Source organism: Enhydra lutris, unplaced genomic scaffold (assembly GCF_002288905.1).
Source record: "Enhydra lutris kenyoni isolate GAN:26980312 unplaced genomic scaffold, ASM228890v2 scaffoldscaffold13, whole genome shotgun sequence".
In the NCBI taxonomy this organism is placed as follows: domain Eukaryota; kingdom Metazoa; phylum Chordata; class Mammalia; order Carnivora; family Mustelidae; genus Enhydra; species Enhydra lutris.
Genome location: NW_019154097.1, coordinates 3,196,668 through 3,211,609, shown reverse-complemented (window position 1 = coordinate 3,211,609; position 14,942 = coordinate 3,196,668). Strand labels below are relative to the sequence as shown.

Sequence of the window (14,942 nt, the reverse complement as noted above, 5' to 3'; positions counted from 1 at the left end):
CTATTTCATTACTAGGAACACTATGATCAATTAGCTAGCACCACAGATCCCTCTGGGTGAAGCACATAAATTACCACTTGTCCCTACAGTTTATATAGTAATCTCCTTTACCTTAATGCTCATGGTCATGTGCCAATATCTGACCTCTTCCATTTATGGATTCCATTATTCCCCTTGAAATAAGATTGCCCAGTCCCAAGAAGGCATCCCCTAACCCTATCTCTTGCCTACTAAAGAAGCCACAACAGTGCTTTTCCAAGAAGCTACTGTTCCCCTCATTAATGCATTTCTTGTTGCCTTGGAAAAGGAAGTATCTTTTGGGGCCTTCAGAGGTGTACAGTTAGTGGTTGCACACCACAGGCACAGTCTAACATTCCCATCTCTCTAAACTTTGCACTCCTTCCTCTACTTTGCTCCTTAAAGTATATAGTCTGAGGACCAGCAGCACCAGCATCACTTAGAAGTTTGTTAGAAATGCAACATTTTGGGTTTCATCTCAGACTTAGTGAATCAGAATCTAGAGTTTAACAAGACTCCCATGTGAATCACATGTGCATCAAAGTTTAAGAAGCACTGTTGTACAATATGTACAGTGAGGTTCTAACATCTCAACCTCATTGATCAAAGGCCACTGTTGAGTCTACACTTCCAGTGACCAGCCCAACAGACTATTAACATCACTCCCAAGTGCTGAGCTAATACAGTTCCACCAATATCAATAAACTTAACAGCTCCCAGGTGATGCTGCTTCTGCTATCTGAAGACCACTCTGAGAACAACTACCAGACAGAAAATTATTCATTGCCAGGACTACAGCAAGATGAAGGATCTGGGGAATTAACATCTCTCTCCTATTACCCACTCATCTCCTGCTGCTGCTCTTGTGGACCAAACTCAAATAGAAACTGGAGGGCAAGGGATCCTGAGTAATTCACTCTATAGAGGTCAGCCTTCCAGAGAACAGAGCAGGGGAGAGAAGAGTGGGAGGGTGAATGAGGGTGGGACAACGGGGAATAATCAGAACCACCAGAGGCAGGAGGATGCATAGGTCAATGAAAAATGGAAAGATAGATGAACTGACATATACCTGAATGAAAGGATAGAAAAATAACACTAGTGAATATTTGATGGGTGTTTATTACATGCCAACCTCTGAACTAAGGGCTTTACTCAGATTACCTCACTTAATCCTAAGAAGTAGTTCTTGTACCATTCCTACTTCATAGATAAGGGCAATAAGACACAGGAACTGGATAACTTGCACAGGGTGACACAGTAAACAAGTGGTGGAATTGGAATCCTAAGCAAGGCATTCTATCTGTAGAGTTTCACTCATCGGTACTGTTCTGTGATCAATGGACGGTTGGCAGACAGGCAGCATGGGATAGCGGCAAAGAGTGCAAACCTTAGAGTGAAAGACACCTACGTATAAGATGCTTACTCACCGTATGGTCTTGTGCTCTGAACCTCATGCTCTTTATGCATAAAATAGAAACAATAATACGTTCATGATAAAAATTACAGGCGCCTGGGTGGGTCAATCAGTTAAGAGTCTGCCTTTGGGGGCGCCTGGGTGGCTCAGTGGGTTAAAGCCTCTGCCTTCGGCTCAGGTCATGATTTCAGGGTCCTGGGATCGAGCCCCACATAAGGCTCTCTGCTCAGCAGGGAGCCTGCTTCTTCCTCTCTCTCTGCCTGCCTCTCTGCCTACTTGTGATCTCTGTCAAGTAAATAAATTAAAAAAAAAAAAAAAAAGAGTCTGCCTTTGGCTCAGGTCAGGTCCCAGGGTCCTGGGATTGAGTCTCACATTGGGCTCCCTCCTCAGCAGGGAGTCTGCTTCCCCCTGTGCCCCTCCCCCACTCTTGCGCAAGCACGCACTTGAGCACTCTCTCTTTCTCACAAATAAATAAATAAAAATAAATTACTTCATAGTTTTGTTGGGAAAGTTAGTATGTGGCATTCTTGATACAGATCCTAGTATAGAGTAAACAATAAGAAATAATAATAATATTACTATTATTATTATTATAATTAATGGATGGAAAGAAAGATAAGAGATGAGATAGATAAAGATAAAGAAAGATAAAAGATGAGAGAAACACCACCCCATCCAAAAGAGGATCCAGAGCTTGGGCGGGTTTGTTGAACGGGTGTTCCACATATTAATTTCCCTTTTGAGTCCTGGTCTTTCTCATAAGGATGGGAAATCAGTTGTCCCCTCCTCCATCTGTCGATTCCTTGAAATTTGGGGATTGTCTGATTATAAGCTGACCAGCCCCTCTCCTTAAAAATCCCCTCTTGGTTCCCAGGATTGAGAGCAGGGGAAAGATGAAGGGAGCTATTCTAGGCCAGCCTCCCTCCAGCTGTTCTGCTGACCCAGGTGTTAGACATATGAACATGGCAAATAGAGAACAGGGCAGTGCTGGCTGAGCCAAGAGATTGAATCCCAGAGGCCTGAGATGTGGGATGGGTGCCCGGCCTCTTCCCAAAGGACATTCCCTTTCAACTCTGCTTGTCCCAAGTAAGGGACCGGTTCCCAGATAACAGATGGGCAGCGCTGAGAGGCTACCTCAGGCTTCACGATTGTTCTGAGAGGACCAGAGACCTGTCCTCACCACCACCCACACCACAGAGAAGAGAAGAACCACAGAGACAAGACCGAGAATGAGGCATAAACTTAGGGAAGCAGATGCAACTTTTCACTCTGACCCCCCAGTCCCGAACATCACCTCTGAAAGCCAGCTCTATGGTTAATGAAGCAAATAACACCTAGAAGGTGATAGTGCAGACACCCTATCTTTGGCTGAGGGGACAAGGTCCCTTCTCTTGGCTAGATTGCCAACTGCTTAGATTCTCAGAGATGAAGCCAAAAAAAGCAGAAAAGCAGTAAACTATTGAGGCAGGAAGGAGGGGGGCAGGGGCAGTTTCCCTCAGAAAATGGGGGGAGGGGAATCCATGGAATGGATGTGGAGGGGAATTTCTGAGCGGGGAAAGTGAAAGCTCTGAGCCATAAATAAGAGGCAGTTGCAGCCTCACACAGGCGTTCACACACATTCCCAGAGCCCCTCACACCCCACAAGGACGCCTGGGCGCTTCCCACAGCTCCCTCCCACTGCCAGCCAAGTGTCAGCCTCGCAAGACTCCAGCACACCCCCAGGGATTCACCCACGCTCACGCTCAGCTCACTGTCGCTCTGCCTCTGTCCGCCCTCCATGGCATTCCGAGCAGGAACACTACTGACCCTCAGCCTGCTGGCTCTCTGCACCTCCCCTGGTAAGGCTGAGGGAAGGCTTGTGGTGGGGGTAGGGGAGGGGGCGTCTAAATCTCAGGGTGCTGGCCATGAGGGACACTTAGTTAGGTCTGCACATTTGGGTCAACCTGGGGGTGCCCTGAGCCCTGTGTGTGTACCTGTGAGTGTGGGTATACCTGAGACCCTGAATGCTAATGTCTGTCTCTTGGTGTCTGAATCCCGGGGGTCTGTGGCTACCCCTCCCTCTGCAGCCTGTTTCCTGCTGCCTCCGTTTCCCAGACAGGAGAGAACAGTACGCATTTGGGGAGGATGGGAGATGCTGAGATAGGGCTAATAGTCCAAATATTTTACAATTCATAAGTCCTCTAATCTCAGTCTCCTACTACCCCTACCCCTCACCCCCCAACCCCATGCTGTGAGCAGCATCAACTCTGCATTTATGTGGCAGTTGAGAGATCCTGGGAGAGAGCTTGGGGTGATCAGGGCAGCGGGAAGGCATTTGTGGGGCTCAGGGCAGTGGTGATTTACCAAATAGCTCAGAAGTACTCCAGTATTTTTAGCAACAATTAGGGCCATATGGGTATATACCAGCTAAATAACAGATTTAACTGCCCCACTCCACGACACCCCCCACACACACACGCATGCGCACGCACATGCACGCGTGTGTCCTTAATCCCTGTAGGACCCTGGCCTCCCCTCCTCAGGGTCCCTGTGTCCTGACACTCCCCTCTTCCCACCCCAGCTCTGGGTGGTGCCAACGATGCGGAAGACTGCTGCCTGTCTGTAACTCAGCGCCCCATCCCAGGGAATATCATCAGAGCCTTTCGCTACCTCCTCATCAAGGATGGCTGCAGAGTGCCTGCTGTTGTGTGAGTTGTGGGGAGGAGCTCATCTAGCCTCATCCCCCCCATCAGCCACTGTTGATGCCCCCACCTTCTTATCTGTCTTCTCCTTGCCAAGCCCAACCTCTTCAAGGAAGCCCCTGAAACAGGTTCCCATATGTGGTCCCCAGCCTCTGCCAGGGCCTGCCAGGAAGCTGGGTTCCTGGGCTGCAGTCTCTCTGACCTCTGACCAATGACTCCAGGTTCACCACACTGAGGGGTCACCAGCTCTGTGCACCCCCAGACCAGCCCTGGGTGGACCGCATCATCCGGAGACTGCAGAAGAACTCTGCAAAGGCAAGCCCAGCCCTCCCCAGCCCTGCCTCTTTCCTCAGAGCCCCTGCCCAAAACCCCAGCTCATGACTCTGCCTTTCCTTCCTTCCCTAGAACAAGCGCCACGGCAGTTAGCCCCTGACAGCCCCAGAGAGAGCCCTGTGTCTGAGTGAAGGAATGTGATTCACTGCAGTCCTGAGGAACCAAGGATCAGAAGGGAGGACCAGGCTTCCAGCAGCTCTGCACCAGACCTGACCCAGCAGGTTCAGGACCTGGAGTGTCAATGGGAGTGTGAGTGTGAGCAGGGGTGAGTGTGGCAGGAGCGCAGCTTCTCCTCCACACCCAGACCACAATGCTTCCAATAAAGCCCAGCTGGTACCCATGGACCTGTCTGTCTGCTGTTTGTTGTCTGTCTGAGAGGACCAGAATGGGAAAGGGGGAGATGCAACGGCAGGATCTCACTTTCCCTCTGCAACCTGAGCAACCTCCTCATGGACCCCTACTTCACACCCAGCGTTCTGGGGATGAGTTCCCACGATCAGAGCCCCACCTGGTCTCGTCACGGCCCTCTTACTCTCCACAGTTCAGCAACACCAAACCTGTGTCTTTTCTCTGATTGAGCCAACACTTTTATGCCTCTCAGTCTTCTCCAAAACAAAGTATCCAGGTGTCTCAGGGATCAGGTGTCACCAGGGGGAGGGGAAATGTCAAGAACCAGCTTTCCTGGCCAAGGGCAAGAAGAGGCCCAGCTATGCTTGGGGGTGTGGGGTGGAGGGGAGAGTCCCCATCCATATCCCCCCACACCCCCGCCTTTCCCTCCGTCTGGAACACTCTTCTCTCTCAGCAGCTCACCTGCCTTCCCTTCTAGGGCTTAATAACTCTTAATCCAGGAAGCTTCCCCTGACTCCAGGCTAGATTAAGTAGCCCCCCTTCCTCCCAAGCTCCCAGGGCCCTTGCCCCCTCCCCTTGCAGCACCATCACATTGAGTTCTTTCTAACTGATAGTTTGTCAGCCTTCCTCAAGAGATCTCATGTCTCTTTTGGTTTCCACTGTCTCCCTGGTGGTGGTGTCACTGCCTGGCAAAAGGTAGTCACTCAATAAATATTATCTAGAAAATGAATACATATGTGAGGAAAAGCTCAACAGCCAGCCTTGTGGGCCTATCTGTCCACACAGAATCTGACCTTCAGGATAGCCTTCCTCTCTCCTCAGACTGGGCCAGGTCTAGCCCCGTCTAAAAATCCGGGGTCACATTTCTGAGGGATACTGACAGAGAAACCTGGGAGCCAGAAGTCAGAGTGGAAGAGGGCTTAGAGGGTGGAAGAAGGAGCAGCCAGGAAGCCAGGGAGATTGAGCAAGGAGGAACTTCCCCACCACCCCTGCAACCTCCAAGACGGAGGCAACACTAAGACCAGGGAGTTACAGAGAAGGAGTCTCCTCTTGGGGACATGAAAGCACTGTGATTCTTGGAGCATACTGCAGGGCTGCTCTGGAAGGAGTGACCTCCTCATGCCCAGGAAGTCCCCGGGGAAGCTGCTGCTCTCCAACTTGGGCCTCTAAGGACCTGTCCCACTGAGGGCAGTCAGGCTGTGGCACTGGGGTTGGATGACAGCTATGACAGCAGACTGGGCATTGTTTCCTGGGAAGGGGGTCATCCTTAAAGTAGACATACCTCACCTGGTAACAAAACCAGGCCTGGATGGGGCGCCTGGGTGGCTCAGTGGGTTAAGCCGCTGCCTTCGGCTCAGGTCATGATCTCAGGGTCCTGGGATCGAGTCCCGCATCGGGCTCTCTGCTCAGCAGGGAGCCCGCTTCCCTCTCTCTCTCTCTCTCTCTCTGCCTGCCTCTCCGTCTACTTGTGATCTCTCTCTGTCAAATAAAAAAAAAAAAACTCTTTAAACTAAAAAAAAAAAAAAAAAAACCAGGCCTGGGCAGCCTAGGAAGGGGAGCAGTGGTGAGGGGGGTGTGCCAGCCCCTCCTCACTGAGCTGAGTACACAGCAGCCTCTTTCCCCCCCTCTACTCCCAGAAGGAAGGTATTCAAGACCTCAGATATCCCATCTCTTAGAGTCACAGGAGTGGGTGGTGAAAGGTCCCCCACTAATGGGTCCGTGATTAAAGGAGCGAGACTGGTATAAAGCGAAGGTCAAGCAAAGCTTTATTCTGCACCAAGCATCAAGAATCGAACCGACCGGCCGGGGCTGCGCCTCTTAGAGAGGGCGACCCCTCTCTGCTTTACAGACTAGGTTTTAAGGGCAAAGGCCATGTGGTTGGGCCTGGCCACGCATAGGTGGCCAATGAGATTGTAACACACAGAGAAAGCTGCATAGTCATCCTAGGTCACACACAGGTGGCCAATTGAATTACAATTTACCCTATAATAGATATTTGAACTAGCCTATCACCTTGGTCAGAATTGGCACCCAAAAGGCGGGACCCACACTCCTTGGTAGCTAGGGAGACAGTATGCGCCCCCACTGACTTGATACCTCCACCTGGCCTGACCCACCCTTGTATTTGGGCTTTGTTACCTGGGACTGGTTTCCTGGGCTTGCTTTTAAGTAAGTCTCGGAGGGGGGGGGGGGCAGGGTCAGTTTAAGTTTTACTGCATAAACAACAAAATCACTGTTTAACCCAAGATGGAATCCCTCTGGCCAAATAGGCCCTTACAGGTGGGATGGGGATAGTTTGCAAGAACAACTGCTGTAGCTGGGAAGTGTGGTTTTGCTGCCTGGAGGAAATTAGCTGTCCAACTCATGGCCCCATGAGTCCATCCATTGAACCATCTCTGTACCCATTATGCTGCCATCCATCCATCCCCTCCTCTACCCGTGTACTCATTCATGCATTGATCCATCCCTGAAGGCAGTCAACCGTGGAGCTCCAGGGGTCCCAGCTACATACAGACACCTTCTGGACCCCGTGCCCTGTACTCCAGCAAGCAAAGGACAAACACAGGTGTGAGGGGAGCACATTGCTTCAAATCTTTCTCAGTTCCCAGGAAAGAAAAGCGGAAGTCAGCCTGCCACAGAGGAAGACATAAAGCCTCCCCTTTGGACTCTTGGGGGAAAATCCCAGATAGAGTAGAGGAAGTGAGGGCAGGAGACCTGAGGAAGATGCTGCTATGACGGAGGTCCTAGACACTCCCTCCCTCCCACTGCCACTGAGGGGAGGGACACGAACAAGTCCTGAGCTCAGTGCCCAGCCCACAGTCCTGCTTCAGTGCTTCCTTGTGCCACTCCAGTCAAGTCTCTTCCTTACCTCCCATCTCTAAAACCTCAGTTCCCCATCAGTCAGGTGTATGGGGAGAGGTGCTTAATTTCTCCAAAGATTTGACTCATGAATCTTTGGGTCTCAGGCTAAACCACCAGCATTCACACAGGCTCCCTCAAAGTCATGCACATTCAGAAATGTCCCTACTTCTTGGGGCCCCAGGGGCCACCCTCTGGGAACAAAGAAAGAGCTGAGACTCAGCAAGAGAGAAAAGAATTCAGGAGCTAGTGAAGGGGCTTGAATTGAACAGTCTCTGGCCAGACCCTAGAGGCCTGAGGAATAAAGAATTTCAAGAAAGTCTAAGGGCGTAGACACCAGAGTACCGCAGAGAGCAGGTATGCAGCCCTCCCTAACTCTTCCCCAGCCCATGCCTCCCCATCCCCAGCCACCAACCTCTCCTGGGCACTGAGTCCTAGCCTCTTATCTCCCTGCCAGATACATGAGGGCTTAGCCCAGCCACCTGTGACTTGTCCCGACCATCCAAACATTCTCAGCACTGTGAATTCATCTAATCACACCTGCTCCCTGTTTTACTATGATTTAATGACAAGTGTTATGTCGCTATCCTGAGTTCTGGCAGGCCAGAAACCTCCTGCCCGCCTGACAATGCTGAGGTCTGTGTCTCCGAGGGACAGTATGAACTAGCTCCCCCACGAGAATATAGGGGCCTTGCTGCCTGCCTCTGAGTAGACACCTTCCTGTCTAGGGCTCATGGCTCCTACTACCAGTTTAAGGCCAACAGCAGAGGGAAAACTCCCTACCATGAAAGCCCAAGACCCCAGCAGCCAACACCTCCCTAAAGGGACCTGACATTCCTTCTCAGAGAACTCCCAGCTCCCATCTACATGATAGACAAAAAGCTCCCTGCCCTGTCTGTGGATAGGCTTCCCAGAGAACGGGATTGGACCTATTCGTCTCCATTGCCAACATTGCTCTGTTCAGGGGCTGGCCCAGAACAAGCCCCAGAACTTATTTAATTAACAAAAATGTAACTGAAAATGGCCCTTTCCCACGATGCCCCGCCCAACTCCTGCCTGGAGCACATCCAGTTCTTAAGAGCTGGGGCTGTCTCTGTTGCATGGGTAACTGTTTGGTAAGAGCCAGCCCCATACGGTTTTGATCATGTTTTCATCATCTCATGTTCGATTTCTCGGTAAGCCCCCACCCCCAGGCTCCCCATTTCTGGCCTCCGGGAAACTCAGAAACAGCCAGAAAAATCTTGGAAATAACAGTCTCACAAAGGAGCAGGACTCCCAAGTGGGGAATTTCCTCAAGAACCCCTCTGTAAGAACAAGCCGGCACTTCTCTGGTCAGAGGACTTCCTCAGTGACCCCTGAGAGCGGGCCACATGGAAAGACCATCAGGAACACCATGCCTTCCAGGAAAGACATCAACATTGTATAACTCTGAGGACACCATGTTCCCTGTAGTCCATGTAAATGGCGCCCCTCTGTACCTCGGCACGGCAGCCCTAGGTGTCAGAGTATCTGTTAGTGTAGGGCCCCCAGTAGTCTCAGGGCTGCCATGATCTAGGGTCCTAACCCTGGCAAATCCTTGTGTCCAAAGGGATGCCACATCACTGGAACCCAGAACATTTATTCCCACCAGGTACTGTTCTCAGAGCTCGTGATACCATCGTGAACAAGACAGATATGGTCTCGGGCTTCATGAAGCTGAATGAAAGCCTCTAATGAAGGTTACACTACCTGCCCCCACACACAAAAAAGTGAATAGACAAATGTATTAACAAGGATTCTTACTTGCAAGCTACTAAACCTCATTAGCTAATTTTTTTATTTGTTTTACAATTTTATTTATTTATTTGACAGAGAGAATACAAGCAGGCAGAGCAGTAGGCAGAGGAAGAGGGAGAAGCAGGCTCCCCACGGGGCAGGGAGCCCAATGTGGGACTCGATCCCACGACCCTGGGATCATAACCTGAGCCAAAGGCAGACTCTTAACTGACTGAGCCACCCAAGCGCCCCTTGTTAGCTGATTTAAGCAGAAAAGTAATTTGTTGAAAAGACCCTGAGAAATTGGAGAGAATGGAAGAGCAAGAGAACCCGAGCAGCTGGAACAGCTTGAGAATCTTGTAGTAGAGCCAGGCCAAGCCAGACAGCCCTTCAGACAGCATCCCTAGAAGGGATGCCAAATGCCAACACCACCCTCATGTCCAAACAGCTGGAGCCCCTGCCCTGTGTCCCTCGTTTCAGAGGGCTCTGGCTCTTCGCCAGTCATATATCTGGGCACAGAGCAAAGAGTACACAGGGCTAAGGGGACATATCCACCTGGAGCTTGTCTTCTCCTTCTAGAGCACATTTCAGGAACTGAGCACTAGAGAACTCCCTGCCTAAATGGCCCCAAACAGCTTCCAGAGTCCGTGCAGGCCTCTTCCTAAGAGTCATCCTTCCTAGAATGGACTGTGCCACTCCCAGCATCCAGAGGGTTGCCAAGAGGTAGATATTTCCAGGGAAATGTATGTATGGGGCCAGAGTGTCTACACCGGCACATGAGGCCTTTCATGGTTCATGACGAAACCGAGGAGGCTAGAAGAGGAGCTGGTGAAAGAGAAGGGGACAAGTAGAGCACAAGAGCTTGGCTCTCCTCTTACCACCTCATTCCATCATAGAACTCCGAGGAGTCCAAGAATTCTAAATTTGAACCTCGCCTTTGAATTGCTCTAAAAGCATATTTTTCAAGGCAGTAAGAGAGAGACATTTTTATCTGACAACATGTTAGCTCAATTTATAGCTTCTAAATAATTTTTTTAAAGATTTTATTTACTGGGACTTCTGGGTGGCTCAGTCTGTAAGATTTTATTTATTTATTTGAGAGAGAGACAGAGAGCACAAGTCGGGAGAAGGGTTACAGACAGAGGGAGAAGTGAATCCCTGCCAAGGAGGGAGCCCAACCCCAGGCTCGATCCCGAAACCCCAAGATCATGAGCTGAGCCGAAGGCAGATATTTAACTGTCTAACTGGCTGAGCCACCCAGGCGCCCCGTAACTTTTAAATATTTAGATCCATGGTATGCTGCCCTTCATTTGTACCGTTGCTCCAAACCCCGAAAATGTTAGGTGATCAGCTCACCAGATTCTACCTCTGGGATCACAGCTCCCGTGCTCCTGGAAAACACATATCACTTCTGCCACCACTCCTGTCACCATCAAAATAGACTCTCTACTAATCCTGCTACTTTGCATCACTGCTAACTTCCTACTCACAATCCTTGGAAGGTGCTTCTGACGGGCTAAGTCCAAGTCATACGTCCAAGGTCAAACAGCAAAGGGGGGCAGGAATTAGTATGTGACCTTGGGGTATTTTATGATGGAAGAAAGCTATTGGGAACTAAGACTAATATAATAGGAAATACCTCAAATATCGAAAGGGGTTAAGGATGTGGGCAGTGAAAACAATAATAAATACCTCTATAGCCTACCCTCTGGCTAGCCAACATCAAAATACACCCTTTGTCTCAAACCCTAGGCCTCTTAAAAATTTAAGGGTATCGCCTAATATAGTAATCACTTTTGCTTATACAACCAAAAAACTTCACTCCTCCTCAAAGAGAGACTTCAGAGTTTTAGCAATTACCACATCTGTCTTAGTCAGCTTGGGCTGCCAAAATGAAATACCATAGTCTGGGTGGCTTAAACAACAGACATTTATTTTCTCACAGTTCTGCAGATTACAAGTTCAAGATCAAGGTGCCAGCATGGTCAGTTTCTGGTGAGAGCTCCCTACCTGTCTTGCAGATGGCTGCCTTCTTACTCTGTCCCACGACAGAGAGAAAAAGATCTCTCTCTCTCTCTTTTCTTTTTTTTTTTTAAACATTTTATTTATTTATTTAACAGAGAGAGATCACAAGTAGGCAGAGAGGCAGGCAGACAGAGAGAGAGGAGGAAGCAGGCTCCCTGCCGAGCAGAAAGCCCGATGTGGGGCTCGATGTGGGGCTTGATCCCAGGACCCCAGGATCATGACCTGAGCCGAAAGCAGAGACCTTAACCCACTGAACCACCCAGGCACACCTCTCTTTCTTTTCTTATAAGGCCACAGTCCTAGCAGATTAGGGCCCTACCTTTATGACCTCATTTACTTTAAATTACTTCCTAAAGATCTTATCTCCAGATAAGGTCATACAGAAACAATTCGGCCCATAGCAAAATCCAATTCTAAATCCAAGATCTCAGGGTGACATCCATTTTTATTCTAGTTTGTTATAATCCCATCTCTGTTGTACAGTGCCTGGTAACCACCACCGACACACCTGATTGGTCAGGATAGGCTAGGTTATGTTGCAATAACGGATGACACCAAATCTGAGTGCCTTAACACAACAAAACCCTATCCCCATGCATTCCAAGCCTGCTTTGGGTCTAGGCAGGTCTTTAGTACAGCTGTTTTCCTTGTGGTGGCTCAACATTCTAGGCTGCCTTGATCTTCTGGCATGCTCCTTCATCTCGACACATATTTCCAACATCACTGCAGCCAGGAAAGATGGGCATCTCTTGTTTAAACACTTCTATCCACAAATGACACGTGCCATTTCTATACACATTTCATTGGCCAAAGTGTGCCAACCACACTTAACTTTTTTAAAAAAGATTTTATTTATTTATTTGAGAGAGAGAGAGAGAGATCATGAGTGAGAGAGCATGAGCAGGGGGAGGGGCAGACAGAGAGGGACAAGCAGACTCCCCACTGAGCAGGGAGCCTGATGTAGGGCTGGATCCCAGGACCCTGGGGTCATGACCTGAACAGAAGGCAGACGCTTAACTGACTAAGCCACCCAGGTGCCCCCAGTCATACTTTACTTGAAGGAAACAATGGCCGGGAGGAGAATTAAATTAATGTCTTGGTGAGTAGTAATAATATCCCCACAAAAATCTATCTTCAAGAATGGAATAGGGGCACCTGGGTGATTCAGTTGGTTAAGCATCTGCTTCTGGCTCAGGTCATGATCCCGGGGTCCTGGGACCAAGTGCCAGCCCCCTCCTCAATTCCTGCTCGGCAGAGAGTCTGTTTCTCCCTCTCCCTCTGGTCTCGCCATCATGCTCTCTTTTTTTTTTTTTTTCAAATAAATAAATAAAATCTTAAAAAAAAAAAAGAATGGAATAAAGGAGGATGAAAGAAAACGGGAGTCAGTTAAAGAAAGAAGGGCATTTCAAAGCCAGGAGGAAAATATGGTTAAAAGCTATAGTCTGGGGGCGCTTGGGTGTCTCAGTGGGTTAGAGCCTCCGCCTTTGGCTCAGGTCACGATCCCAGGGTCCTGGAATCGAGCCCGGCATCGGGCCCGCTGAGCATCAGGGAGCCTGCTTCCTCCTCTCTCTCTGCCTGCCTCTCTGCCTACTTGTGATCTCTGTCTGTCAAATAAATAAATAAATAATCTTTTAAAAAAGAAAAGAAAAAAAAAAAAGCTATAGTCTGTTGTTATGAAACTCTTCCTGGGGCTTAACTAACATTTATTGTCTTCTTCCTTCTCATACTCATTTTCTATTGCTATGTAACAAATCACCACAAACTTAGCAGCTTCAAAAAATCCAGATTTACTATTTCACAGTTTCTATGGGTCAAGAGTCCAGGGACATGCTGACTGGGTCCTCTCTGCTCAGGGTCTCACCAGACTGAACTTAGACTCAGTCCGGGCTGCCGTTGCATTTCAGATTCAGATTCGTCTTTCAAACTCATGGGGTATTGGCAGCTGTGCTTGTAGGACTGAGGTCCTGAGTTCCTGTAGCTGCCCGCCACATGGCCCCTCTACAACATGGCAGTTTGCTTCTTCACAACCAACATGACAGCATCTGCTGCTGCTTATTTCTCTTTTTTTCTTCCTTTCTTCCTTTTTTCTAAGTAAACCCTATGCCACACATGGGGCTTGAACTCATGACCACAAGATCAAGGGTCACATGCTCTACCAAATGAGTCAGCCAGACACGTTCCCCCTTTTTTAAGAGAGAGACAGAGAGAGAGATTGAACACATGAGTCGGGGAGAGGGGGGCAGGGGTGTGTGTGCAGAGGGAGAATCCTAAGAAGGCTTCACACCCAGCATGGAGCCTGGCTGCAGGGCTCAATCTCACAACACTGAAATCATGACCTGAGCCAAAATCAAGAGTCAGGTGCTTAACCAACTAGCCACTCAGATGCCCCAAGGCACCCCCTTTAAAAAAAATTTTAGGGGCGCCTGGGTGGCTCAGTGGGTTAAGCCTCTGCCTTCAGCTCAGGTCACGATCTCAGGGTCGTGGGGTCGAGCCCCACATCGGGCTCTCTGCTCAGCAGGGAGCCTTCTTCCCCCACCTCCTCTGTCTGCCTCTCTGCCTGCTTGTGATTTCTACCTGTCAAATAAATAAATAAAATCTTAAAAAAAAAATTTAAGGCTACTGCTTATTTCTAATATCTAGACACTTTTTTAAAGGACCTACCTGATTAGGTCAGGCCCATCCAAGGTAACCTCTCTTTTGATTAACTCAAAGTCAACTGATCAGGGACTTTAATCACATCTGCAAAATCCCTCCATTTTGTCATTTATCATAACCTAATCCCATGAAGGATATTCCTTCATATTTACAGGTCAAGAGGTCAAGGTGATCGCAGATCAAGAAGATATAGGCATACACACCAGGGGGCAGGAATTTTAGAATTATGTTCACCACACTTCCCTTGTGACTCATTCCCTCTACCTCCAACTGGCACTTCAGCCAGTTGACATTCTGTGACTGCAAAGAGACTCAAACCTTCACACCCAAGGGATACTAGACCCTAGTGGTCCTGCCTGATTAAGGTCACAAGGGTCATCCATTAACTTTGACCACTAGGCATGGCATCACCAAGAGGAAGTGCCCCAAGTACCCCAGGTATTACCCACACACATAGAGCCTCTCACCACTTCTCCTTCCCCTTCCTTGCCCACACTGGGATTAATCCCAAACCCCTCTCCCTCCTCTGAGCCTCTGTGCTTACTGTTCATTCTATTTGGAATGGCCTCCCTCCTGCCTCACCCATCCTTGAGGCTCTGCAGAGGTACTTCCTCATGTAGCCTCCTCTCTGACATTCAAGGGTTTGAAAGGTCCCCCAATAATGGGTCCGTGATTAAAGGAGCGAGACTGATACAAAGTGAGGGTCAAGCAAAGCTTTATTTCGCGCCAAGCATCGAGAATCAAACTGACCAGCCAGGGCCATCTCTTACAAAGAGGCACCCTCTCCCTGCCTTACAGACTAGCTTTTAAGGGCAAAGGCCATGTGGTTGGGCCTGGCCATGCACAGGTGGCCA

The 14,942-nt window shown here is 49.2% G+C and overlaps 1 protein-coding gene across 1 annotated transcript; it reads left to right on the top strand.

Annotated features, from left to right (window-relative positions):
- Nucleotides 1–3,014: 3,014 nt before the first annotated feature.
- On the top strand, nucleotides 3,015–4,790 carry LOC111146036 (C-C motif chemokine ligand 19). The gene is made up of 4 exons (XM_022501406.1): nucleotides 3,015–3,270; nucleotides 3,993–4,119; nucleotides 4,335–4,428; nucleotides 4,519–4,790. The coding sequence occupies exons 1-4, from the start codon at nucleotides 3,210–3,212 to the stop codon at nucleotides 4,537–4,539; spliced, it is 303 nt and encodes a 100-aa protein (XP_022357114.1). The 5' UTR covers nucleotides 3,015–3,209; the 3' UTR covers nucleotides 4,540–4,790.
- Nucleotides 4,791–14,942: the final 10,152 nt, after the last annotated feature.